Below are 26418 nucleotides of genomic sequence, written 5' to 3' on the forward strand. Positions count from 1 at the left end.
CTGAAATATCCCACACAGTGTGAAAAAGTCTACCTGTTTTAAATTCTGTAGGAGGACAGAGTCTCTCATCTCCACTTAAGAGCCATGCTAAAACTTTCAGAGTCAGGAAATTCAATTTTATTCATTTCTTGCTGTAATTTAAGTGCATTTCCTTTTTGTCTGTCCTCTATAGAGGTGGTAATGTATTGTCTTCAAAATAATCTTCCATTAACTAGAAAATGAGTGTGCTGTTTTCTTTTTCTTAATTTTAATTTTTTTCTTAAATTAGCTCTATCTTAATTTTATGCATGCACACAAATATAAAATATTCCTCCCTCATCTGATCCTTATATCCTTTAGGTTTGTCTTGATTTTGCTGCAGAAGAGTGAATTGCTTTCTTTTTGGTGTGAACAAAAAACAGTTGTCCTGCAGTCCCCCCTTATTTTTGATTTTGCTTTCCAAAGTTTTTGTTAGCCATGGTCAACTTATGTAAAAAAAATTAAGTGGGAAATCCCAGAAAAAAATCATAAATTTGCATAGCTTTTATTATAGTACTGTTAAAATTGTCCTATTTTAGTATGAATTATTGTTGTTATTACGTTACTGTGCATAATTTATAAATTAAAATTTTTATCATAGGTGTGTATGCATAGGAAAAAACAATATGTTCAGGGTTGAGTACTATGCATGGTTTCAGGTATCCACTGGGGATCTTGGAAATATTCCCAGTGGATAAGGAGGGGACTATTGTAGTCAATATAAGAGAGACTTCTGATTTTGTTTGAATGGAGATTCTGTCTAAATATGAAAAGAAAAATATGTACACTCAAGGCTCTAGTTACTGACTGATGTCTTTATCTGCACAGCTGACACCTTTATATGAGCTGGTAAAGGAAGTACCTTGTGCCTCTGTGAAAAGACTGTATTTGAAACGGGCTCTTGAGGAGTATCTGGATGAGTTTGACCCCTGCCATTGCCAACCTTGTCAAAATGGTGGCATGGCCACTGTTGTGGGGACTCAGTGTCAGTGCCATTGCAAACCGTATACATTTGGTGCAGCGTGTGAGCATGGAGTCCTCGTAGGAGACCAAGCAGGTCAGTCCTCTGTGTTTTCTCCTAGTCAAGCTGCACACACTGAGAAGGGAATTACTCTTCTCTGCACCCTGAGGTGTACATTTCTGTGAATAGAGGATTTAGAATCTCCTCTTTCCCATCTCCCTGTTACAGCTACTGTGGTTAAGACCCTTTGCTGTCTTTCCATTTAACCATCGGAATTAACAGCCCCACTGTACCCTCTACTCCCTGTTTTCTATTAGAGTAGAATTACAGTTAAGCCATTTTCCATCCTTCAATAATAGTCTCAAGATTTTGTTAACAAGGTCTGTGGAGCTTGGGTTTGCATTGCTTAACATTTCTAATGGCAAGCTTGTTGAAGCATCACTGTTTCTGCTTTGTATTATGTACCATCATTAATCATTAACAAATATTTGTTGAACATCTGCTGAGTGCTCAACATGCTGCATGGTGCTTCAGATATTTAGTACAGGGCTATGTGAAGTTGGCTTTTGGAGTAGTTGAACTCTAATTATGATTTATATATATTTGTTTTTATATTTATTTATATGCTCCTGTTCTCTAGAAAGCTCATTCCTTAAGGTCAGAGCTGTTTGCTTCTTTATTCTCAGAGCCTAATACATGGCTTGATTCATAGAAGTCACTAAGTAAATGTTTGATAAATGAATAAATACATGTCTAGACTATGGCTTCCTATAGACAAACGTCAGGAAGGCCTCCTGGCTCCCAACTGTTTACCCAAGTGTCCTATGCTGGTAATTGAATTCCATCACTGTGATTTATTCCTTTGTAGTTTAAGTTTCCAGGTTATATATTAAAATGACATCATTCTCTGCTGATAAGGATTTGGGTAGCAATCACAATGCATTAATTTAACATTACCTCCTATTAACATACGTCAGGAGATGACTTTATTAAATACATTTCTAATTGCAGCAGTATGATGATTAGAGGTTCAAGGGAAAAATCACACAAAATAATTTAGTTTTGGTTAGTGATACAGAAGAGCAGGTGTGGAACTTGGGGAATGAGAGACATGGTCCCCCTATAATAGGAAGAACTAAGGAGCAACAAATAGAACACTCCTTTGCTTTGGGAGAATGGTTCCTGAGATCACTCTCTAGGAAAGCAAGTCTCTTAGAATATAGTACAAATTCTCTTGCTTTATGCACGAGATATCATGGGTGGCCAAGGTGGATTCAGGAGGTGCCTGTAGATTGGAGAATGTTGTAGAAAGCTAAAACTAGGGATTGAAAAATTTTTTTCCTACTTAACACATTTTCTCATTTTGTACAGTGCCAGCCTTGGGGTTAGTAGCCTAGCAGTACCCTGTAGATTATGTTGTCCTCAAGCCCAGTCATTACTTTAACGACAGGAATTCATTTGATTTACTGAGAGACTGTGGAGTGATGAAAGGAGCCTGGATTCAACCAGAGGACCGGTTTACAATCTTGATGTGGCCCTTGGCTGCCATTACAACATTGGGCATAGCATTTAACCCATTTGTCTTACATTCCTTGTCTATTGAATGGAAATGGTAACAGATCTGCCCATGTCGATTCACTATTGTGAGAAGTAAGTAATTAGTACAATATACATGAAAGTGCTTTGAAATGGTTGTGATATAATCAGTAAATTTAATATTATTGCAAGAGATTCAATCTGAATTCAGACAGTCAATGTATAGAACCATTCAGGCTGCTGTAGAAAACCCAAGTGAACAGAATGAAGATGATCAGTCCCCGGAATTGTCCCTTCCCTCAGTAAGCACATTAGCAGGAAGCACGACTCTAAGTTCTGAGGTCCTCCTCTCTCCAACAACTTAATGAGCAACCTCTTTTATCTTACAGGAGGGATTGATGGAGGTTGGAGTTGCTGGTCCTCATGGGGCTCCTGCGTTCAAGGGAAGAAAACTAGACGCCGAGAGTGCAATAACCCTCCTCCCAGTAGGGGTGGGAAATCCTGTATTGGAGAAGCCACAGAAAGCAGGCAATGTGAAGATGAGGAGCTGGAGCATTTGCGGTAATGGGGACCAGATACATAGAACAGGGTGCCTTCTGCAATAAGTGTGGAATACACGATTCCTGCTACTCAAAGATTGAGAAGTGGGGAGGGTGTTTTGCCTAGTACTTAAGATGGCAGTTATGATGCTCAAGTTCCATATTGGATTACCTGGTTCTTGACTCCAGCTTCCTGCTAATGTAAACACTGGGAGGTAGAGATGAGGTCTCAAGTGATTGTTTTCCTGGAGTTCACATGTAGATCAGAGTTCCCAGCTCTCGGCTTTGGCCTTAACTCAGTCTTGGCTACTGCTGGCGTTTAGGATAGCAGCTCTATCTGCTTCTCAAAAAAGATATTAAATGGTAAATGGCACTTTTTATCAGTGATTGTTTTGTCCCTTTTTATTGGGGTCAGTTGAAGGAGCTAGAGGCAAACAATGGCCAACTTGAGCTTGTGTGCTTCAGGTTTGCCTGACAGCAGTGTTACAAAAGCAGGGAAACTGGGAGCCATCAGTTGAGGAATATAACCAGAAGCTTTGGCTTCAATCAGACCAGCCAACAGCTTGCTCTGTGACATTGTGCAAGTGACTTGCCACACCTCTGTAATTAGAATTATAGTAGTAAGCAAACCTATAATATGATATTGTTAGAATCCAATGGGGTTGATCATGTAAAGTAATTAATACAGTGCCTAGTACATAGTAAGCATTCAATAATGTTGTGTTGCTTTGCAGACATGCCTCTGTCTCTTATTCATGTACTTTTGGGATTAAGCATAAAGCCAGATAGGTAATATCTTGACTGATTATCTCAGTTTTTTTTGGCACTAACTTCCCACTTTGCAAAGGATATTTCAAAATTGCTTAGTTGATTCAGTATACCCCTGGGTCAGAATTCTTTGTGCCACACTCCACTGTTTTATGCTATTTTTATTAATCTCTTCTAATCATGAACCTGGTAAAAAATTCCAGTAAGATTGTTTGGAGGTTATGTGTATTAAAAAGAGGTGAGGTGGGGCTCATGCTGTGGCGTAGCGGGTAAAGCTGCCACCTGCAGTGCCAGCATCCCATATGGGTGCCGTTCAGGTTCTGGCTGCTCCACTTCTGATCCAGGTCTCTGCTGTGGCCTGGGGAAACAGTAGAAGATGCCCTATGTCCTTGGGCCCCTGCACCCATGTGAGAGACCCAGAAGAAGCTCCTAGCTTTGGATTGGCCAAGCTCTGGCTGTTGAGGCCATTTGGGGAGTAAACCAGAGGATGGAGGACTTCTCTCTCTTTCTCTGCCTCTGCCTCTGTAACTCCACCTTTCAAATAAATAAATTAAAAAGCTTAAAAAAATAATTGAGTGCTCACTTTGGCAGCACATATACTAAAAAAGAGAGAGAGAGAGTATTGAATTTGGAAAAAAAAATGAGGTGAGGTGTTTGGCATCTGGTAGGAGCATAGAGAGGTGATATGCCCTGTGGCTAGGTCTTTGGTGCTTTGCATTACAACAATAATCAGTATCTTGGCTCAGAAGCAGGAAAACATTCTGGTAGGAAGAGAATGCTGTATTCAGTGCATGTACTTCTGGGAGGAAAAGGGCCTGGGAGGAGGTATCTCCCTGAGTGGATGTATTTTCCCTGCCTTTAGAAATTTACAGAGAGGGGCACATCCTAAGGGAGGCATTGGAGGAATTTTCCTAATTCTTGGTTCTCAGAGGAGAGGAAGAATCCTCTTGCTCAGTACAAACAGGAAGATTATGATCACATTTCTGGGTTTCCTCAGACTGTTTCTTTTTTTTAAGATTTATTTATTTATTTAAAAGTCAGAGTTACACACAGAGAGAAGGAGAAGCAGAGAGAGAGGTCTTCCATTCGATGGTTCACTCTCCAGTTGGCTGCAATGGCAGGAGCTGTGCAGATCTGAAGCCAGGAGCCAGGAGCTTCTTCCGGGTCTCCCATGTGGGTGCAGGGGCCCAAGGACCTGGGCCAACTTCTACTGTTTTCCCAGGCCTTAGCAGAGAGTTGGATGGGAAGCGGAGCAGCCGGGTCTCGAACCAGTGCCCCTATGGATGCTGGCTCTTCAGGCCAGGGCATTAACCCCCTGTGCCACAGTGCCGGCCCCCATCCTCAGACTGTTTCAAGAGGCTAGGAATCCTGCTGAGAAGGAGACTGCACTCCCAGACTATTTCTGTTGCTTTCCCTCGTATTCTGTGTCTATGGGGGTGGAGATAATACCAGTGGTACGTTGACCACAGAGGGACTGTTGAAAACTGCTGTTTAGTGTAGATGTCATCACTGTTACAATCTTATTACTAGCTCCTCCTAGAGATGGTCATGGTGATGGTCAAGTGTCAGGACTGACATCAGCGAGATGATCTTATGACTTCTGTTCCCCCATCTTACTTTAAGGCTTAGGGGTTTTGAACCAAACTTTACCAAAACTTGCTTCACATTCCAGCTAATGTGTACCCTGGGAGGTAGCAGTAACGATTCAAGTGATGACGTCTCTACCACCTACATGGGAGACCTGAATGGAGTTCCAGGCTTCTGGTTTGGGCCTGGTCCAACCCTAATTGTTGTGGACATTTGGGGAGTTAACAAGTGTATGAAAGATCTTTCTGTGTATTTATGTCTGCCTTTCAAATAAAAATAAAGGAATAAATAAAAAAGTTTTAAGACATAGGAAAACAATCGCATTAGTATACTTACATGAGTGGAGTTCCTTCAGATGAACAGGAAAAATTCAGTGTAGTACAAATTATTTATTAAACTGTAGAAATCAGTCATATTAATCACATTCATTTCTTTTTTCTTTCAGATTACTTGAACCACATTGCTTTCCTTTGTCTTTGGTTCCAAAAGAATTCTGTCCATCACCTCCTGCCTTGAAAGATGGATTTGTTCAAGTTGGTTATGAAAAATATTTTTTCTTTATAATACTCCAAGTTTTATCTCTCTACTAAGGCTGTAATCTGTTTCCTCCCACTATGGTGAAGTGATGCTAAAAATATTTTATATGTGCATTTTAATTTTAGTGGTGAGAGTTTCAGTTTGTGACTTTTATTCTTTGGCCCAAGGTGATCGGAATTTTGCAAAGGCAGTATTTCTTCTGTGGTATGGGGAATCAACACTGTTACCCAGTGAATTTAGAAATGTAGTCATGCCACAGGGCTACTAAACATTGCCACTCTGGGCATTAAAATATGCACCTATGAGCAATTTCTCAACTTAGTTTTGTTTATTGCCACTGAAAGAAGTGTGATTTTTTTTTAAGCTCATGAATGTGAGGCTTGGGATGAAGTATTAGGTTTATTTCAGGAGTCAACACGATGTTTAGTCAGTGTCTGGTGTGATGTGGGTTGTTGTAGTTAGAGCAATTTTCTTGTTCAGGAAGGAACATGAATCATCTGCCACTTATTGTTCTGTGGAGTTTCCTTGGCTTTAGGGCCTTTTTAATTAGTGCTGTTCTAAGTGCTTGTTATGAAGAAGCTTTGGCCCCAAATGTCACAGAAGTCTCTTCATGGCTCACACAGGATATATTGTTCATCAGGACTGTCAATGCTGCAAACCGTGCTTTCTTCATGAAGGGTTTGTCTCTCAAGTTCCCGATCCCTGAGCATATCTTATTGAGAGCTTGTTAAGTTTCCCCCAATTCTGGTACTTTTGGAAGATGGAACCCACATGTGAGAGTGTGTGTGTGTGTGTGCGTAGAGAGAGAGAGAGAGAGAAAATAAACGTAGCATCTGTAACACCCATGTTCTGTCATGACAGTCCATGGAGTTATTCAATGAAACACACGTGCAGAGAACAAGGCCAAGCTAACTCTTAAACTTTAGTGAACAACAAAGCTATTATCCCAAACTCCAGTAATATGTGGAGTCTTTTTGGGAGCCAGGGTTTCCAAACATTACCCCATCGATTGGCTTTATGAGTATCATCCAGGAAACTCAAGAATATGTTTTCTTTTTTTTTTGATTGATTGATTTATTTGAAAGGCAGAGTTACAGAGAGGCAGAGGCTGAGAGAGAAAAAGAGGGAGAGGTCTTCCATCTGATGGTTCATTCCTCAAATGGCCTCAATGGCCAGAGATGGGCCGATCTAAAGTCAGGAGCCAGGAGCCAGAGCTTCCTTCGGGTCTCCCACTGGGTGGGTGCAGGGGCCCAAGGATGTGGGCCATCTTCTACCGCTTTCTCAGGCCACAGCAGAGGATTGGATACAAAGTGGAGCAGCTGGGACTCAAACCAGCACCCATATGGGATGCCGGCACTGTAGTCCTTGGCTTTTCCTGCTGTGCCATAGTGCCGGCTCTGGGAACTCAAGAATAAACATTGCTGCTTACCCCTTTGTGGGGAGCAACTGGGAGCAACTCGGACTAGACTAAGTTACTGGAATTAAGACTTATTCTATGCATCTGCTCTCCCACAATATGGCGCTGAGAAGGGAGAAACAGCTTCTACACAGCTGCCTCCAGTTCAACCAATAAACTGTAGGACCTACTCCTGATTGGAGGAGAGCAGCATACTCGGCGTGTGGGTAGCAGAGTTGGGATTGGTGGAAGAGGACTATAAAGGAGGAGAGAGACAACATGCACCAGGAACATCTATCTGAGGGAACACCTGTGCAGCCCCCGAGAGAGCCGGCTGGCGGTATGCCGCTCCCCCGCAGAAGTGGGGAAAGTGACTAGGGGGAACCGCCCTTCCACGGAGGTGGAAGGGTCGGTAGCCAACCCGGAAAGAACCAGCAGCAAACCCGGGGAGGGCCGAGCAGACGAAAGAACAGCGCAGGGTCCTGTGTCGTTCCTCCGCGAAGACGGGGAGCGACACCCCTTATCCTCTACCTTTTCTGATTTAAAAACTTTAGAGTTCAGCCTGTGAGTCTGTTTTTAAAAAATTATTTGAGTGGATCTGATATAGGGCCAAATTTTGACACTGTTGAGTTAGACTCCTTCTTGGAGTCTCTTTGCCAGGTAGAGGAAGACCTTTGGAGCTAAAATCAAAGTAGAACATTTGGCCATCCCCATTTTCCTCAAAGCTCAACATCAACTTGGGCCCTCTGTTTCCTATGGGTTTCCAAGATGAAGGCAGACGAGGTCAGGAGGAGCAAGAGTGACAGTGAAAAGAAGTAGGCACCAAAACATCTTGTTCTGTTCCCTACAGCAGAGTGGGTCTAGGTGTTGGCTCCAAGCCTTCCCTCAGACCTGAATTTCTCACTGATTTCTGGGTGACAGAGAACCAGATGGGTAAGGAAAATAGCCAAGAGAGACCCTCAGTGAGCATGATTACCCCACCAACACAATCTCATATTTCCAATTCTTCCCTGCTTCACCATGAAACCTCACTTCCTAGCATTATAAGGCAATGAAATTTGAATCTGATGCAGCTTTAGCATTAATTCAATCCTTATTGGTGGAGTAGGAGGAAATAAACATTCAGGTTTCCCTAAAAATTATCACTGCTGATAGGATTTGAACATTTCTGGATGTACATGATGGCATTTCATACATAGAATTTCCAACAAGTAGTCCATAATATCTGGATATGAAGAGGTGACTGCCAAAGACATTTTCAAAATCTGAAAACAAACCACCTTGTCTAAAAGTGTATGGGATACTATCCACTAAAGTAATTTCAATAAACAGCTTATACAGTGCTTGGTATTTTAGGAGCAATCAATGCCATTATAGTACATTGGCATTAATTGTTTCATTTCAACTACTAATGGCACTTGTGTTTTTGACTAGGACTATGCGGAGAAAAATATCATATAGACCATTTTCCAAATCAGTTATTTGAATGTAGGCTGCCTGATGATTACAAGAAGCTATGATTTATGGGCCAAATATGAAGAAACATTAACGTGAAATAGACAACTCTACTCTCCATCTTTTGTTTTTGTTTAGGATGAAGGTACCATATTTCCTGTTGGGAAAAATATAGTATACACTTGTAATGAAGGATACTCTCTTATGGGAGACCCTGTTGCTAGATGTGGAGAAGATTTGCAATGGCTTGTTGGGAAAATGCATTGTCAGAGTAAGTGTTATTATATATTTGTGAGCTTTTTGTCTCTATGATTAAATACTTGAAACAAGGTCCTTATAAGGGAGCAGATGTATTTTGTCTCATGATTTTTAAGGTCACAGTTAGAGGTTGGACGGACCTCTCTGGTTTGGGTGTCTGGTAAGGCGAGAGGGTGGTACTGGGAGAGCATGTGTGGAGGAAGGATCAAACGGTGAACCAGGAAGAAGAAAGCAAGTGGCTAGGCCTGACTCAGGCTTTTATAACCAACCTTCTCCTGAGAACCACCTGCTAAGAATATGTCCTCAGTGACCTAGGGATCTCTTATCTCCCAAAGGCCATAGTTGGGTTCAGTTTCTAACTTTAATTAGGTTAAATTTATAACATAATTGGGTTAAGTTACTACCATTAACATTGTTTGCAGTATGTAACTTAGATGACAGAATAATGTGGAATAGAATAAATCAAGATGAATGACCACCCACCATATGCCGCATATCTTGTTCCAGGTTTTAGGAGTGACTAGAATAAACCCTCAGCTTTCACTCGTTAGTCATGTTTCCATTCACTGAAGTAAATTGTATTGCAAGAATAGGCCAAGGAGCTCAGTTCAGAATAGGACACTCAGAACAATCTTTGGAGTTCTAGTCCTAATGGCGTACTACAATCAGTCTACTGCCTTAAACACTTGAATCCCTAGTCTGTTCAGATACAGGCACCTGAGCAGAGGTTCTATGTGTTGTATACTCTAAAGCTACTTTTGACTTCCATCTCATTTGAAATATGAATTTCTTCAACAAATAGATGGAACTGTAAGGTTATTTTCCATTTAAAATCAGTTGTCTATTCTATATAAAGTAAGTCCTAGTACACACATGTATACCTTTTTTTCTTGGATGTATATCTGCTAGTGAAATTTCTGAATTATTGGATATGAATATGCTGGATATATTTATAATTAGATTAAGTAGAGTGCTACCAGATTTCTAATGGTTGAACCAGTGTATATTCTTATGAGGATATCATTCTGTATTTTCACCCACACTTAATATCGTCTATCTTCTCAAAAACATTTAGCTACAGCTATGAGTCTGCTGTGTATCCCTCTTCCCATGTTGAATTGTTCTCTCCCTTTTTTATTCTATCAGTTAGTATCAGCAGACACTAGTTTTGTTTGTGTGATCCCTTTGACTCTTAGACCTATCAGTATGATCAATTGTGAACTGAAATTGATCACTTGGACTAGTGAGATGGCATTGGTACATGCAATCTTGATGGGATTGTATTGGAATCCCCTGGCACATTTCAAACTCTACCATTTGGGGCAAGTATGATTGAGCATAACCCAAATTGCACATCTCCTTCCTCTCTTATTCCCATTCTTATATTTAATAGGGATCACTTTTCAGTTAAATTTCAACACCTAAGAATAAATGTGTGTTAATTACAGAGTTCAACCTATAGTATTAAGTAGAACAAAAAAAAATACTAAAAAGGATAAAGTATTAAGTTGTACATCAACAGTCAGGACAAGGGCTGATCAAGTCACTTTTTCTCATAGTGTCCATTTCACTTCAACAGGATTCCTTTTTGGTGCTCGGTTAGTTGTCACTGATCAGGGAGAACATATGATATTTGTCCTTTTGGGACTGGCTTAATTCACTCAGCATGATGTTTTCCAGATCCCTCCATTTTGTTGCAAATGACCGGATTTCATTGTTTTTGACTGCTGTATAGTATTCTATAGAGTACAGTATTCTATAGAGTACATGTCCCATAATTTCTTTATCCAGTCTACTGTTGATGGGCATTTGGGTTGGTTCCAGGTCTTAGCTATTGTGAATTGAGCTGCAATAAACATTAAGGTGCAGACCGCTTTTTTGTTTGCCAATTTCGTTTCCTTTGGGTAAATTCCAAGGAGTGGGATGGCTAGGTTGTATGGTAGGGTTATCTTCAGGTTTCTGAGGAATCTCCAGACAGACTTCCATAGTGGCTTTGCCAGTTTGCATTCCCACCAACAGTGGGTTAGTGTCCCTTTTTCCCCACATCCTTGCCAGCATCTGTTGTTGGTAGATTTCTGAATGTGAGCCATTCTAACCAGGGTGAGGTGAAACCTCATTGTGGTTTTGATTCGAATTTCCCTGATTGCTAGTGATCTTGAACATTTTTTCATGTTTCTGTTGGCCATTTGGATTTCCTCTTTTGAAAAATGTCTATTGGGCAGGTGCCGTGGCTCACTAGGCTAATCCTCCGCCTTGCAGCGCTGGCATACCGGGTTCTAGTCCCGGTCGGGGCTCCGGATTCTGTCCCGGTTGCCCCTCTTCCAGGCCAGCTCTCTGATGTGGCCAGGGAGTGCAGTGGAGGATGGCCCAAGTCCTTGGGCCCTGCACCCCATGGGAGACCAGGATAAGTGCCTGGCTCCTGCCATCAGATCGGTGCGGTGCGCCGGATGCAGTGCGCCGGCGGCGGCGGCCATTGGAGGGTGAACCAGTGGCAAGGGAAGACCTTTCTCTCTGTCTCTCTCTCTCACTGTCCACTCTGCCTGTCAAAAAAAAAAAAAAAAGTTAAGAAAAATGTCTATTGAAGGTCCTTGGCCCATCTCTTAAGTGGGTTGTTTGTTTTGATGTTGTGGAGTTTCTCGATCTCTTTGTAGATTCTGGTTATCAACCCTTTATTTGTTGCATAGTTTGCAAATATTTTTTCCCATTCTGTCAGTTGCCTCTTCACTTGTCTGAGTGTTTTATTTTGCAGTACAGAAACTTCTCAATTTGATGCAATCCCAAATGTTGATTTTGGCTTTGACTACCTGTGCTTCTGGGGTCTTTTCCAAGAAGTCTTTGCCGGTACCTATATCTTGCAGGGTTTCTCCAAGTTCTCTAATAATTTGATGGTGTCAGGTCATAGATTTAAGTCTTTAATCCATGTTGAGTGGATTTTTGTGTAAGGTGAAAGGTAGGGGTCTTGCTTCATGCTTCTGCACGTGGAAATCCAATTTTCCCAACACCATTTATTGAATAGACTGTCCTTACTCCAGGGATAGGTTTTAGATCCTTGATCAAATATAAGTTGGCTGTAGATGTTTGGACTGATTTCTGGTGTTTCTATTCTGTTTCATTGGTCTATCCATCTGTTTACCAGTACCATGCTGTTTTGATAACAACTGCCCTGTAGTATGTCCTGAAATCTGGTATTGTGATGCCTCCAGCTTTGTTTTTGTTGTACAAGATTGCTTTAGCTATTCGAGGTCTCCTGTGTCTCCATATGAATTTCAGCATCATTTTTTTCCAGATCTGAGAAGAATGTCTTTGGTATTTTGAATGGTATTGCATAGAATCTGTAAATTGCTTTTGGGAGAATGGACATTTTGATGATGTTGATTCTTCCAATCCATGAGCAAGGAAGATTTTTCCATTTCTTGGTATCCTCTTCTATTTCTTTCTTTAAGGTTTTGTAATTTTCATCATAGAGATCTTGAACATCCTTGGTTAAGTTTATTTCAATATATTTGATTGTTTTTGTAGCTATTGTGAATGGGATTGATCTTAGAAGTTCTTCCTCAGCTGTGGCATTGCCTGTGTATACAAAGGCTATTGATTTTTGTGCATTGATTTTATATCCTGCTACTTTGCCAAACTCTTCTATGAGTTCCAATAGTCTCTTAGTAGAGTTCTTTGGATCCTCTAAATAATCATATCGTCTGCAAAGAGGGATAGTTTGACTTCTTCCTTCCCAATTTGTATCCCTTTAATTTCTTTTTCTTGCCTAATAGCTCTGGCTAAAACTTCCAGAACTATATTGAATAGCAGTGGTGAGAGTGGACATCCCTGTCTGGTACCAGATCTCATGGGAAATGCTTCCAACTTTTCCCCATTCAATAGGATGTTGGCCGTGGGTTTTTCATAAATTGCTTTGATTGTATTGAGGAATGTTCCTTCCATACTCAGTTTGCTTAGAGTTTTCATCATGAAAGGGTGTTGAATTTTATTGTACGCTTTCTCTGCGTCTAATGAGATAATCATATGGTTTTTCTTCTGCAGTTTGTTAATGTGGTGTATCATATTGATTGATTTGTGAACAGTGAACCATCCCTGCATACCAGGGATAAATCCCACTTGGTCTGGGTGGATGATCTTTCTGATGTGTTGTTGTATTCTATTCGCCAGAATTTTATTGAGGATTTTTGCATCTATGTTCATCAGGGATATTGGTCTGTAATTTTCTTTCAATGCTGCATCTTTTTCTGGCTTAGGAATTAAGGTGATGCTGGCTTCATAGAAAGAATTTGGGGGATTCCATCTTTTTCAATTGTTCTGAATAGTTTGAGAAGAATTGTAGTTATTTCTTCTTTTATTTTTCTAAGGACAGTTGAAAGAAATTCTACATCAGCAGTTATTTTCTATAAACTCTATGGAGATATAATAAATAGCTTTCTGACTTCATTTTTTTCTAGTGAGAAGTCAGCACAGTCTGGCTGTTTCACCTTTGAAAATCATGTCTGTAATGTCTGGCCATTTTTAAGTGCTGTTTTGCTTTTTATCTTTGTTTTTTCAGTAGAAACTCTACTTTGATGTGCTTAGGTGTGATTGTTTTGAATGTATCCCACTTTATGTCCAAACACTTCTTGAAACTTTGGTTTAATTGATTTTCTCTGTTTTTGACAATTTTGATGATTAAATCTTCAAATATTGTTTCTGTCTCATTCTTGCTCACCTGTCCTCATGGGACATAAATTTTACATTTTTATGCTATGTTATTTTTAAGCATTCTTTTAAAAAATTTCTATCTTTTTTTCCTTCTGTTTCATTCTAAATGTTTTCATTGATTCATCTGTCAATTTATTAAATCATCTGTGTAGTTGTATACAATCTACTTTTTATTTTTTATTAATAGAAAGAAAACAGATTTTTAAAAAATTTTTTTGACAGTTAGTGTTATAGTCAGAAAGAGAGAGACAGAGAGAAAGGTCTTCCTTCCGTTGGTTCACTCCCCAAATGGCCACCACGGTGCTGATCTGAAGCCAGGAGCCAGGTGCTTTCTTCTGGTCTCCCATGTGGGTGCAGGGCCCAAGCACTTGGGCCATCCTCCACTGCCTTCCCAGGCCACAGCAGAGAGCTGGACTGGAAGAGGAGCAACTGGGACTAGAACTTGGCGCCCATATGGGATGGTGGTGCCATAGGTGGAGGATTAACCAAGTAAGCCACGGCACCAGCCCCAGAAAACAGATTTTGTATAGTTCATAGATACAATTCTAAGTAAATAATGATTTATAATCTATTTAAGAAATCTATTGAGTTACTTATTTCATTATTCTGTCCTATGTATATCATTTTTCTACTTTTATATGTCTTCAAATTTTCTGTTGAAATTTTTCATCATGTCATTTAAGTTTTTTCCAAAATATTAATTGTAGTTTTTTCAAGGTATATATCTGTTAATTTAATTGTCAAGATCTTCTTTGGGTCTGTTTCTATTTTTTTTTTGTTGTTGTTTTTGTCAGATTTTGGTCAGTTCTTGTCTTGTTGAATGTTAGATTAATTTTGATTGAATGCTATATGAAAAATTAAATAACCTGAGGCCTTTGATCCTATTACCTTCCTCTATAGAAAGTTTAGTCTTCCTCCTGGCAAATAATGAGGCTGGCTTATGCCTGGTTTACTTTTATTCCAAGGGAGTAGTCATTATAGGATCCTAACAAATTGTATGGACTTTCTACTGGGACTCCTCCTTTTTGAAAAGACTGGCCTGTAATTTTTATGTCTGTAGCGCTATGTCACTGTGGAAAAACTTTGTTCAGCTTCTCAGCCTCTGAATTGCAAACTTTTGCTTCCATTTACCTTCCTTTTAGCATATTTTTTTTCCTCCAAATTTGCAAATGCTTAAAGGGGAAAAGTCTTAAGATATGTTTTTATCACTACTAAAGCTTCTCTTCTCAATGGAATCTTGGAGTTTCAAACTTGCACTGATGAGTGGTAGTTGTGCTATTCTCTCAAAAACAGTTTTCTTTTAATAATATATAGCTCTCCTGTTAGTGGGAGAATGATTCTGAAACTAAAAAATATGTTATGTCAGAAACAAATAAATCTGATGCTAGATTACTAGTTCTCTTAAAAAATTTTTATTAGCATTCTGAAGATAAAAAATGTGACTTGTATGTTGCTGTGTAGCCTTCAATACTCAACATACTTGGTGAGATATAGACACTCAATAAATTCTGTTCTTATGTGAATGAATAAATGGATTTTCTGGGGAAAAAAGTGTAGAAATAGAAAAATATTTTGTAGAATATTTTCCAAAGTCTTTTGAAGAGATTGCAAATATTTTGAAAATTTATTTTGTTGTTTTTACTTATTTGACAGGGAGAGATTACAAAGATTTAGTTAATTTATTTTCTTATTTATTTTATTTTATTTAAAGGAAACAAATTTCATATATTTTATATGTACAGAGTTAGGAACATAGTGATACTTCCCAACTTAACCTCTGCAAAGATTTTAAAATAATTAAATACTTGCAAGGTGGAGGGAGATATAGATAGATAGATATTGATTTTCCATCTTCTGGTTCACTTCCCAAATGCCTATAGTAGTTGGGGCTGGGCCAGGTCAAAGCTTGGAGTCTGGAATGCAATTTGTGTCTTTTGCATGGGTGTCAGTAACTTGGGCTCAGTAGAATTAGTGGGAAAATGGAATCAGAAACAGAGCTGGGACTTGAATCCAGGCACAACATTATGGGATGCAGACATCCCACACATAACTTCTGTGCCAAATGCCCACTTCAATTTTGTTTTTAAATTTGTGAATTTTGATCTGTGTTCATAACTATGCATGTTTTTCGTTTTTCTCTGCCTTTTACTTTAAGTAGAAGACTTGAGCTAATGAATGTAACTGATTAAGAAAGACTAGAGGGCCGGCGCCGTGGCTCACTAGGTTAATCCTCTGCCTTGCGGCGCCGGCACACCGGGTTCTAGTCCCGGTCGGGGCGCCGGAGTCTGTCCCGGTTGCCCCTCTTCCAGGCCAGCTCTCTGCTCTGGCCCAGGAGTGCAGTAGAGGATGGCCCAAGTGTTTGGGCCCTGCATCCCATGAGAGACCAGGATAAGTGCCTGGCTCCTGCCTTCGGATCAGCGCGGTGTGCCAGCTGCAGCACGCCAGCCGCGGTGGCCATTGGAGGGTGAACCAACGGCAAAGGAAGACCTTTCTCTCTGTCTCTCTCTCTCACTGTCCACTCTGCCTGTCAAAAAAAAAAAAAAAAAAAAAGACTAGAGATGAGGGAAAAAAAAAAAAAGGAGCAAAAGGAGCATTGAGCACTTTTATGGAAGTCCTTTAACATTTCCAGATAGTAAAATATCCAAATGGAGGTACTGATATACAAATGAATACAGCTTTTGGGAAAATTCTAGTGCGACCTCTCCAGACTGGAGAGAGAAGTGGCAGTTGTGAAAAGTGTGGTTTCAATAGCAGGCTGGGCTGTAGGACTCTATTTGTTGCCTTATTTGCCTTAAGTTTTCCCCTTGTTTTGGGTGCAGGCGTGGGAGACTGAGAGCCGTTTTGGTCTTCAGTCATTTATGTATGGTTCATTGATGTACCAGGCACTGTGAGTGATAGCTTTTAGAGGATCCTAAGAGTGAACTTGGTTCTTCCTCCTTGTCCTCTTTCGTGAGCAAGCAGAACGAGTACATCAGCACCTTTTAGCACTGTCATTTTTTAAAACAGATGGTTTAGGAAAGCAATGACTCGTATTCTGCTCTCTTTTATCTTTAGAAATTGCCTGTGTCCTGCCTGTCCTAGAGAACAATGTGCAGAGCCAGCCCCACAAGCCTTTCTATGCCGTTGGTGAGAAGGTTACCTTTTCCTGCCCAGGTGGCATGTTCTTGCAAGGTCCTTCGACATTTCTCTGTGGCTCCAGCCTGAAGTGGAATCCTGAGATGAAGAATGTCCAGTGTGTGCAGAAAGGTGAGTGACTGATGTGTCTATCCAAGGACACCTTCACTCGGGCAAGTGGGAGTCGTGGAGACCTCCATGGATCTGCATCACCATGAGTGTGAGTCAGCGCCCCAATCCTGCCCCTGTGAGAAGGAGGTCAGTTTGTATGCTTGGTTGTAGACTTGTCTTCACAAGGCACAAATAGACTCATGGAATTTAACAAAACACAAGGGAAGCCGTGGTAATTCTGGAACACTGAACTTCAGTCCTCTCTAGGAAAGATCTGCTTTGTGTTTGTTAGTATGCGAAGAGATAAATGATGTTTAAAAGCTGATTTTTGGTTTTCTCTTGATTTCTTTTTCTGTACTTTTATAAGTATAAAGTCATACTTTTTATTAAATGTTCCACATTCCATTTCTGGGCTCTCAGAGAGTTTATTGTTATTAAAAATGAAATTTAAAAAATTTATATTTAGCACTGCAAAACAGACATTATTGAAGAAAAAGTGTTATGGATTGTGAAGTTTGTTCATAATAGTGGCAATCTGAAAATTTAGTTTTTTGAACCCCAGGCAAATTAAAATGTTCTTTTTTTTTAAAAAGAGATGGATTTTTTTTTTCTGAAAAGCAGAGTGACAGAGAAAAGAGACAGAGAGATGAAGATAGAGAAGGCTGAGAGGTAGAAAGAGAGAGAGAGAGAGAGAAAGGGAGAGATTGATTTTTTGCTTCACTTTACAAATGCTGACAATTGCTGAGGCTGGGCCAGGGTAAAGCCAGGAGCCCATAATTACATCTGGGTCTCCCAAGGGTGTGGCAGGAACCTAAGTACATGGGCTATCATATTCTGCTTCTCAGGTACATTAGAAGGAAGCTGGATTGGAAGCGGAGGAGCTGGACTCAATCCCAGGCAGTCTGATATGAGATACAGGCATCCCCAGTGGTACCTTAACTCACAGCACCACAGTGCTGGCTCATAAAATATTTTTTTTAACAACCTTAGGTAGAAAGGAATTGAGAAAATCAAACTATTTCTTTTCAGGGATATTTGAGATGGGATGGACTTGTTTTAAAATAATCTCCTATTTGTTCTTTGCTTGTATTTTTTTTAAAAATAATTTATTTACTTGAGAGGTACAGTTACAGATATAGAGAGGGAGAGACAGAGAGAAAGGTCTTCCATCCACTGGTTCACTCTCCAGATAGCCACAAATGGAGGCCAGGAGCCAGGAGCTTCTTCCAGGTCTCACACATGGGTACAGGGGCCCAAGCACTTGGGCCAACTTCCACTGCTTTCCCAGGCACATTAGCAGGGAACAGGATTCGAAGTAGAGTAGTTGGGACTTGAATTGGGGCCAATATGGGATGCCAGTGCTGCAGGCTGCAATTTTACCTTCTATGTCATAGCACTGGCTCCTGGTACATAGTTTCTGATTCTGTGCTGAAGATTTTCTTTTAGAAACATATATTTTCAAAATTTTAAAACATTTTTTTTTTATTTGAAAGGCAGAGAAACAAGAAAGAGTGACAGAGACAGAGAGTCCGTCTGTTGGTTCACTTCTCAAATGCTGGCAACAGCAAGAGCTGAGCCAGGCTGAAGCTAGAAGCCAAGTACTCAATCTGGGTCTCCCAATGGGCTGGCAGTGACCCAGGTAGTTGAGCCATCACCAGCTGTCTCCTGGCTGCAGACTAACGGGAAGCTGGAATCAGACGGGGAGCCAGGACTCAAACCCAGTCATATTCCTGATATGGGATGTGGGAGTCCCAAGAGGCATCTTAACTACTATGCCAAATGCCCACCCCTGAAATTTATCATTTCTGAGGATGAAGTACTAGATTCTGCCAGCGATACAGTTAGGTGAATTAGATGTTGATAGCTAAAAAGAGAGGAGGCCTCACAGTGCACTGTCCTGAGGATGGATATGGGCTGAGGCAATGAGCAGATGCCAGAAAACAGGACAGGAGCAGAGTATGTCTAGTGCAGCACCCTCCACAACTGTAGCTGTCAAAGCTCAACAAGGGAATTGCTTGGTTTTCTACATACACTGAAGCACAAATGTGAATTTCTTTGGAATATGTAAAGAAATGGACCTGCTTCTATAATTCTAGAATGAGAGAAAACAATATATGGTTGATGAGGTTGCACTTTTGTTCAAATGAGATTGTACATTTGTTTTTCTAAAATGTCTGTTTCAGTCATTTTGCAGCAAAATTTGTATGAATTTTCTCCCACTCAATAGAAAATTCTATTAAAGTTGGTTTTAATTAAGGATGTTTATCAGACCTGTGTGCTTTACTGAGAGAGTGGATAACAATAATAGCTACCCTTTAAAATAAGCCTATAATAAATGAAAATATCATAGATGTGTCAGCCTCTAAAGTTGATGTTTTAAAATAGTGGCTGTTGGGACCAGCACTGTGGCATAGCGGGTAATCCCATATGGGTGCCAGTTTGAGTCTTGGCTGCTCCACTTCCGGTCCAGCTCTCTGCTATGGCCTGGAAAAGCAGTGGAAGATGGCCCAAATCCTTGGGTCCCTGCATCTGTGTGGGAGATCTGGAAGAGGCTCCTGGCTCCTGGCTTCAGAGTGGTGCAGCTCTGACTGTTGTGGCCAATGGGGCGAGAGGAAGACCTCTCTCTCTCTCTCTCTCTGCCTCTCCTTCTCTCTCTGTATAACTCTGACTTTCAAATACATAAATAAATCTTGAAAAATAAGATGATTGCTGTTTTAGGATTTAGTCTTTCTTTTTTAAGTAAACAAAATTGACCATTTTAATAATTTTTTTTACAATAGAATAGTTTTGTTTTATTCCTTTAAGAGAGAGAGAGAGTGGCAGAGCATGAAAGACGAGAGATAGAGAGGAAAAGGGGAAGAGAGAGAGAAAGCAATTCCCATCTGCTGATTCACTGCCCAGATGCCTGCAAGGCTGTGACTGGGGTGAAGTTGAATCCTGGAATCCAGAACTTGACCCAGGTCTCCTGTGTGAGTCGCGGAAATCTCACCACTTCAGTGCTCACAGCTGCCTTCCAGGGTCTACATCGGCAGGAAGCTAGAATTAGGAACAGGAGACTGGTATTGAACCTAGGCACTCTCATATGGATTGTGAGCATCTCACCTGGCAGTTCAGCAACCAGGCCAAATGGCCACACCCTCCTTCTCTCTCTTTTAGCAATTTTAAAATGTGCAGATCAGTGGTATTGGGTACATTCCCATGGTTACTACGCTTGATCTTAGCCCAAAGGCCGGAAGCCGTGGTACATTCCCATTGTTGTGCAGTCATCACCACCACCCATCTCCAGAATGTGTTTATTTCCTAAGCTGAAACTCTGTGTCTGTTAAATAATACTTCCCCTCCCCATTCCTCTTTGCCCCCGTTGGCATTTCGTCTCAATGTGAAGATACATGGTTTTAAAATAGCAAAGCTACACATCCTAGGTGAGCTTTAAGAGTGTGTTTATTTGGTTAACTGAGCTATGAAGATAGCAAAGCTGTATTTTTTTCAATATGAAAGTCTTTGATCTATTGTATGCACTTTTCACAATAACATAATAAATTTTAGCAACTATTTAAACTCCAAATTCAAAATTTATCCTAAAATAAATTTCCAATTATAATTGTAACAGAGCTAGTTTACATGGTTTTATCCCTGAGCTTTAATTCTGGCATGTGTTGATGAAGATTTCTCCACCTTGATGCTGTTGGAATGTTGGGCCTGATCTTCCTTTGCTGTGGGAGCCTTGCCCGTGCATTGTAGAACATTTAGCAGCATCCATGATCTCTCCTCACCAGATGCCAGTAGCACCCCCACTGTGACAACTAAAATGACCCATAGGCTTTGCCAAGTGACCCTGCAGGGTACACTGCCCCTGGATGAGAAGCCCTGATCTAGATAATACCTTTTTAAAAAACATTTTATTTTGAAATAATTTTAGATTTTAGAAAAATTGCAATATGGTTTCTATATACTTTTCACCTATATTCCCATAATATTAATGTCTTATATAACTTGACATAGTCCATTAAAACTAATAATATTAGTTCAGTGATATTGGGTAAATTACACTGTACTCAGATATCACCAATTTTTCCATTAGTGTCCTTTTTTTGTTGTTGTTCTAGGATTCAATTCGGTATACTATATTGCATTTAGGATAATATCATCTTGCAGTGAAGTGTTTAAAGAATGAGTGTTGCTCATCAAGAGTCCTGGCCATGCAGGCATGCTTCACATTGCTACCACTTCTAAAAATTTATGCAAATTATACTGTAATTTCTAATGTGCTTAAAATTTCCAAAGTGAGGAAGTAGTCCATGGTTTCTGTATTCATAAAAGTGTGCTCTTCAGATAAACTACCTTTATAGATATGTTAAATTGGTCTCTGTCGCTCCCCCTCTTCATGGAGGAACGACACAGGACCCTGCGCTGTTCTTTCGTCTGCTCGGCCCTCCCCGGGTTTGCTGCTGGTTCTTCCCGGGTTGGCTACTGTCCCTTCCACCTCCGTGGAAGGGCGGTTCCCCCTAGCCACTTTCACCCACTTCCGCGGAGGAGCGGCATACCGCCGGCTGGCTCTCTCGGGGGCAGCACAGGTGTTCCTTCAGATAGATGTTCCCCCTAGATGTTCCTCTTAGATGTTCCTGGTGCATGTTGTCTCTCTCCTCCTTTATAGTCCTCTTCCACCAATCCCAACTCTGCTACCCACACGCGGAGTACGCTGCTCTCCTCCAATCAGGAGCAGGTCCTACAGTTTATTGGTTGAACTGGAGGCAGCTGTGTAGAAGCTGTTTCTCCCTTCTCAGCGCCATATTGTGGGAGAGCAGATGCATAGAATAAGTCCTAATTCCAGTAACTTAGTCTAGTCCGGGTTGCTCCCCACAGTCTCTACTTTTATGATGCTGAAGTATAAGACATTTAATTCCTATTGTAATGAAACTGGCAGGAGGTGGAAAATCCGAATATTTTAGTAATTGCATTTATTTTATTCATTTGAAAAGCAGGGAGGGAGAGAGGGTAAGAGAAGTCGAGGGGAGTGGAGAGGGGAGAGAGGGAGAGAAAGGGAGAGAGAGAGAGAGAGAAACACAGACTGACAGGCAGAGACATCCCATATGCTAGTTCAATCCCCAAATGCCCCCCCCCCCCAAACCAGAGCTAGGCTCTAAAGCTGAAGCCAGGAGCCAGGAACTCAATCCAAGCCTCCTACATGGGTGGCAGAGACCAACCACCTGAGCTGTCACCTGCTGCTTCATAGAGTGTGCATTAGCAGGAAACTGGAATGAAGACAGAAGCTAGAACTCAAACCTAGGAACTCAGCATCAGTTGTGAGCATCCCGAATGGCAGCTACACCAAATGCCTTTTTCTGAAACCAGAGAATTTTAGATTACTCACATTGCAGTCAGATATAGCTGAGATGGTGGTAGTTAAATTATGCTCTTGTAAGCTGGACTAAGGTGTCTTGTAAGCTGGACCAAGACACATAACCTACTGTGCCACAGCGCCAGCCCCAAGTTTTCTCATCTTTCAAATGGGTGTTTGTTAGGGAAGACTTAATTTGGGGCCAGTGCGGTGGCGCACTAGGTTAATCCTCAGCCTGTGGCACTGGCATCCCCTATGGGCACCGGGTTCTAGTCCTGGTTGCTCCTCTTCCAGTCCAGCTCTCTGCTGTGGCCCAGGAGGGCAGTGGAGGATGGCCCAGGTGCTTGGGCTCTGCGCTGCATGGGAAACCAGGAAGAAGTACCTGGCACCTGGCTTCGGATCGGCGTAGCACCGGCCGTAGCGGCCATTTTTGGGAGTGAACCAACGGAAGGAAGACCTTTCTCTCTCTCTCTCTCACTGTCTGTAACCCTTACCTGTCAAATAAATAAATAAAAAAAAGATTTAATTTGACAGTGTTCAAGAAGTACATGACCAAGTGTAAATGCTGAAAAAATAGAAGCTATGTGTATTATCCATGCGATTATTCTCAGTGTAAAATATTTTAGATCTTTATTATTATTTCTTTTTGCTGTACAAACTCGTTGCAGTTGAGAATACTACAGGCCTTGGTTCAACAATTAAGATAATACCTTGTTTACAATGAAGAAGCTGTCTCTCCTGATGATTGTTTCTCCTTTGTCCTATTTTTTCAGACGCTCCTTTAACACAGGCAGTGCCTGAATGTCAGCGCTGGGAGAAACTGCAGAATTCAAGATGTGTTTGTAAAATGCCCTATGAGTGTGGGTAAGCTCTGCTACACATTTCTCTGCCTTCTTTTATTCAAGATAATCAGGGTGGCTTGATAGATGCTAGTTTTATGCTGAACCAAAGGTGTAGTTTACCAAGGGTTGAAGATATTTTCAGTTTAATCTGGCCCATCTGCTGCCTGATTTTTGCCTGGGTCACCAGGGCTTACAGCCATGGGATTAGCAGTTCTTTAATTTGGCTACTGAAATTTCAAGACTGAAGAACTACTGAAACACTGTTACATGTGTACACAACAAAACACTCACCTAACAATTTCAAGCTTTAGAGGATTAGGGGTGAAATTCTCTTGGGACATAAACTCTTAAAGCAATACTAATAAAGATTTTGATTATTTTGTTTTAAAGATTATTTAAGTTTGTTTATTTGAAAGGCAGAGAGGCAGAGACAGAAAGACATAGACAAATAGGAAGAGTGAAAGATTTCCCATCTGCTGCCCTCAACAGCTGAGACTGGACCAGGCTGAAGTTAGGAGCCAGGAACTCAATTTGGGTCTCCTACATGGGTGGCAGAGACCCAAGTACTTGAGCCATCACCTGCTTCTTCCCAGGGTGTGCATTAGCAGGAAGCTGGTTGGAGGGTAGTTCTAGGTGTGAAACTAGGCACTCCAATATAGAATCCCAATGAATGGCATCTTAACATGTGCCACAAGGCCCACCACACTTTCCTGCTTCTTGAAGCTACTTCTCCAGATTTATGTTAGAAAATGCTGGCCGCTGGAAATTCCTCCCTGGTAAGAGGATAGCCGAAGTGCGGTAGTGCCTGCGTCATGGTCCTAGTGGGATACTGATGGCATAATTGCATTAGAACGAGAATACATTTGTTAGCAGGGCTATTTATAAAAATATGGGCAGAATTGTTAAATCAACAACGGGAGTCACTGGGTACATGCTCCCCACGTAGGATCTCTGTCCTTAATGTGTTCTACTATGAAACTTAAAAACAACACTACTAGTCGAACAATACCTTATACCTTGTGCAGTTGTGTGAGTGCAGCCTGTTGAAATCCTTGCTTAGTATATACTAAGTTGATCTTCAGTATATGAAGGTAATTGAAAATGAAACTCGATGAAGGGCGGGATGGGAGAGGGAGTGGGAGAGGGGAGGGCCACGGGAGGGAGGGAGGTTGTGGGGGGGGGAGCCACAACAATACAAAAGCTGCACTTTGTAAATTCACATTTATTAAATAAAAAAAACTATATAACAAACAAACAAACAAAAAAGAAACAGAAAAAAGAGAACTTAATACTTTACCCTTTTAGTATTTTTTATGTTCTACTTAAAACTATTGGTTGAACTCTGTAATTAATACACAGTTACTCTTAGGTGTTTAATTAATGCTCTAACTAGTACTCAAATAGTATTTTACACTTTGTGTCTCAGTGTGGGTGCAAACTGTTGAAATCTTTACTTAATATATGTGAAATTGATCTTCTGTATATAAAGATAATTGAAAATTAAAAAAATACACAATTACTCTTAGGTGTTTAATTAATGCTATAACTCGTACTCACATAGTATTTTACACTTTGTGTTTCTGTGTGGGTGCAAACTGTTGAAATCTTTACTTAAAATATGCTAAATTGATCTTCTGTATATAAAGATAATTGAAAATTAAAAAAATACACAGTTACTCTTAGGTGTTTAATTATGCTATAACTAGTACTCACATAGTATTTTACACTTTGTGTTTCTGTGTGGGTGCAAACTGTTGAAATCTTTACTTAAAATATGCTAAATTGATCTTATGTATATAAAGATAATTAAAAATTAATCTTGATGTGAATGGAAGGTGAGAGGGAGTGGGAGAGGGGAGTGTTGTGGGTGGGAGGGAAGTTATGGGGGGGAAGCTATTGTAATCCATAAGCTGTACTTTGGAAATTTATGTTCATTAAATAAAATAAAATAAAATAAAATATAAATATATAAAAAAATATGGGCAGAATAAAGGAGGAGACTACTAGCCGTAGGGTAGTATTCCTGCACTGTCAACAACTCAGCCCTAAGTCTGTGTCCAAACCCTTAGGAGTGAGGAGAGGAGTTTTCAACACTTGGAGACAGAGGAGGGCTTTGTGGAGAGGGCTGCTGAGGAGTAGCTGTAATGTGTTCCAGGTGCGTTAGCCTCCTAGGCAGTGAGAGAGCACTGGAGAGTAACCTGGGGGGAGGGGGGGAATGGGAAATATCCAGCACCTGGGCTTACAGCGCATCTTTAGGGCTAAGAATGAAAACACAAATATGCCAGTTATTACTTGGCTTTCCATTATCATGGTCATCAAACCCATATCCAACTTCTTGAGCCTATAGTAGGGAATAGAGATCATATAAAGTAACTTCTAGTGTGAAGACAATTACAGCCTAACAGTGTAAGTGGAAATGGTGGTCAGCCCGGACACATTCTGGTTCCAGTATTCTAACTCTGCTGTTATTCTCTATTAGTCATAGTTCTCTTTGATTCACTTTCATTCTTTTACCAACTTCTCCACTTCATTTGGTTTATCCGCAGTCTATTGCTTGTAGACATGCTATGAATTTTCATATGATTTCCTGGTATCAGATACTGATAACAAGGTGGCACTTTAAGGTCTCTGCCCTACCAGCTCTTCTGAGTAGTTATATTTAAGCTTTAAATGAACAGATTGAAAGACATATGTGGAAAAAAAGGGATTCTTTTGTAATGTAAATAACGCTAAGAAATTAATCTCTTGGTCAGAGAGGAAAATATTAGAACTAAATAAAACATGTGGATGTAGACTCTTTCTGACCCTGTCTGGCATATTAAGCTACTTCAAGAAGTTCAAGGAAAATGAAATTAAACTGACAAATTTATTTTGTACAAAATTTTTTTGAAATCTCTGCATAGTTTTTCGGTGATATGCATTTTCCAAGAATTAATTTTGAAAGATTTTTATTTATTTGAGAGGCAGTAGTGGGGAGAGAGTGAAAGATCTTTCTCTTGTCTGCTGGTTCACTCCCCAAATGCTATGGGGAGCTATGCTGAGGTTGAAGCTGGGATCAGGGAACTCGATCCAGCTCTCCTACATGGGTGCCAGGAACCCAATTACTTGAGCTATTACCTGCTGTCTCCCAGCATCTGCCTTAGCAGGAAGCTGGATTCAGGAGCCAGACCCAGGAATCAAACCTTGGTTCTCTTATGTGGTATGTGAGCATCTTTGCCCTTAGGCAAATGCCTGTCCCTTCACTGACTTTTTGAAGA

At 40.6% G+C, this 26418-nt stretch overlaps 1 protein-coding gene across 1 annotated transcript in view; it reads left to right on the plus strand.

Annotated features, from left to right (window-relative positions):
* C7 (complement C7) overlaps positions 1-26418 on the plus strand; it is a 66474-nt gene that overhangs the window by 36236 nt on the left and 3820 nt on the right. The window contains exons 11-16 of the mRNA XM_008262152.4: positions 847-1075; positions 2905-3076; positions 5855-5942; positions 8936-9068; positions 16811-17002; positions 23093-23183. Coding sequence (XP_008260374.2) covers positions 847-1075; positions 2905-3076; positions 5855-5942; positions 8936-9068; positions 16811-17002; positions 23093-23183 — 905 coding nt within the window. The remainder of the gene's footprint in view (positions 1-846; positions 1076-2904; positions 3077-5854; positions 5943-8935; positions 9069-16810; positions 17003-23092; positions 23184-26418) is intronic.

This window comes from Oryctolagus cuniculus, chromosome 14 (genome assembly GCF_964237555.1).
Source record: "Oryctolagus cuniculus chromosome 14, mOryCun1.1, whole genome shotgun sequence".
Classification (NCBI taxonomy): domain Eukaryota; kingdom Metazoa; phylum Chordata; class Mammalia; order Lagomorpha; family Leporidae; genus Oryctolagus; species Oryctolagus cuniculus.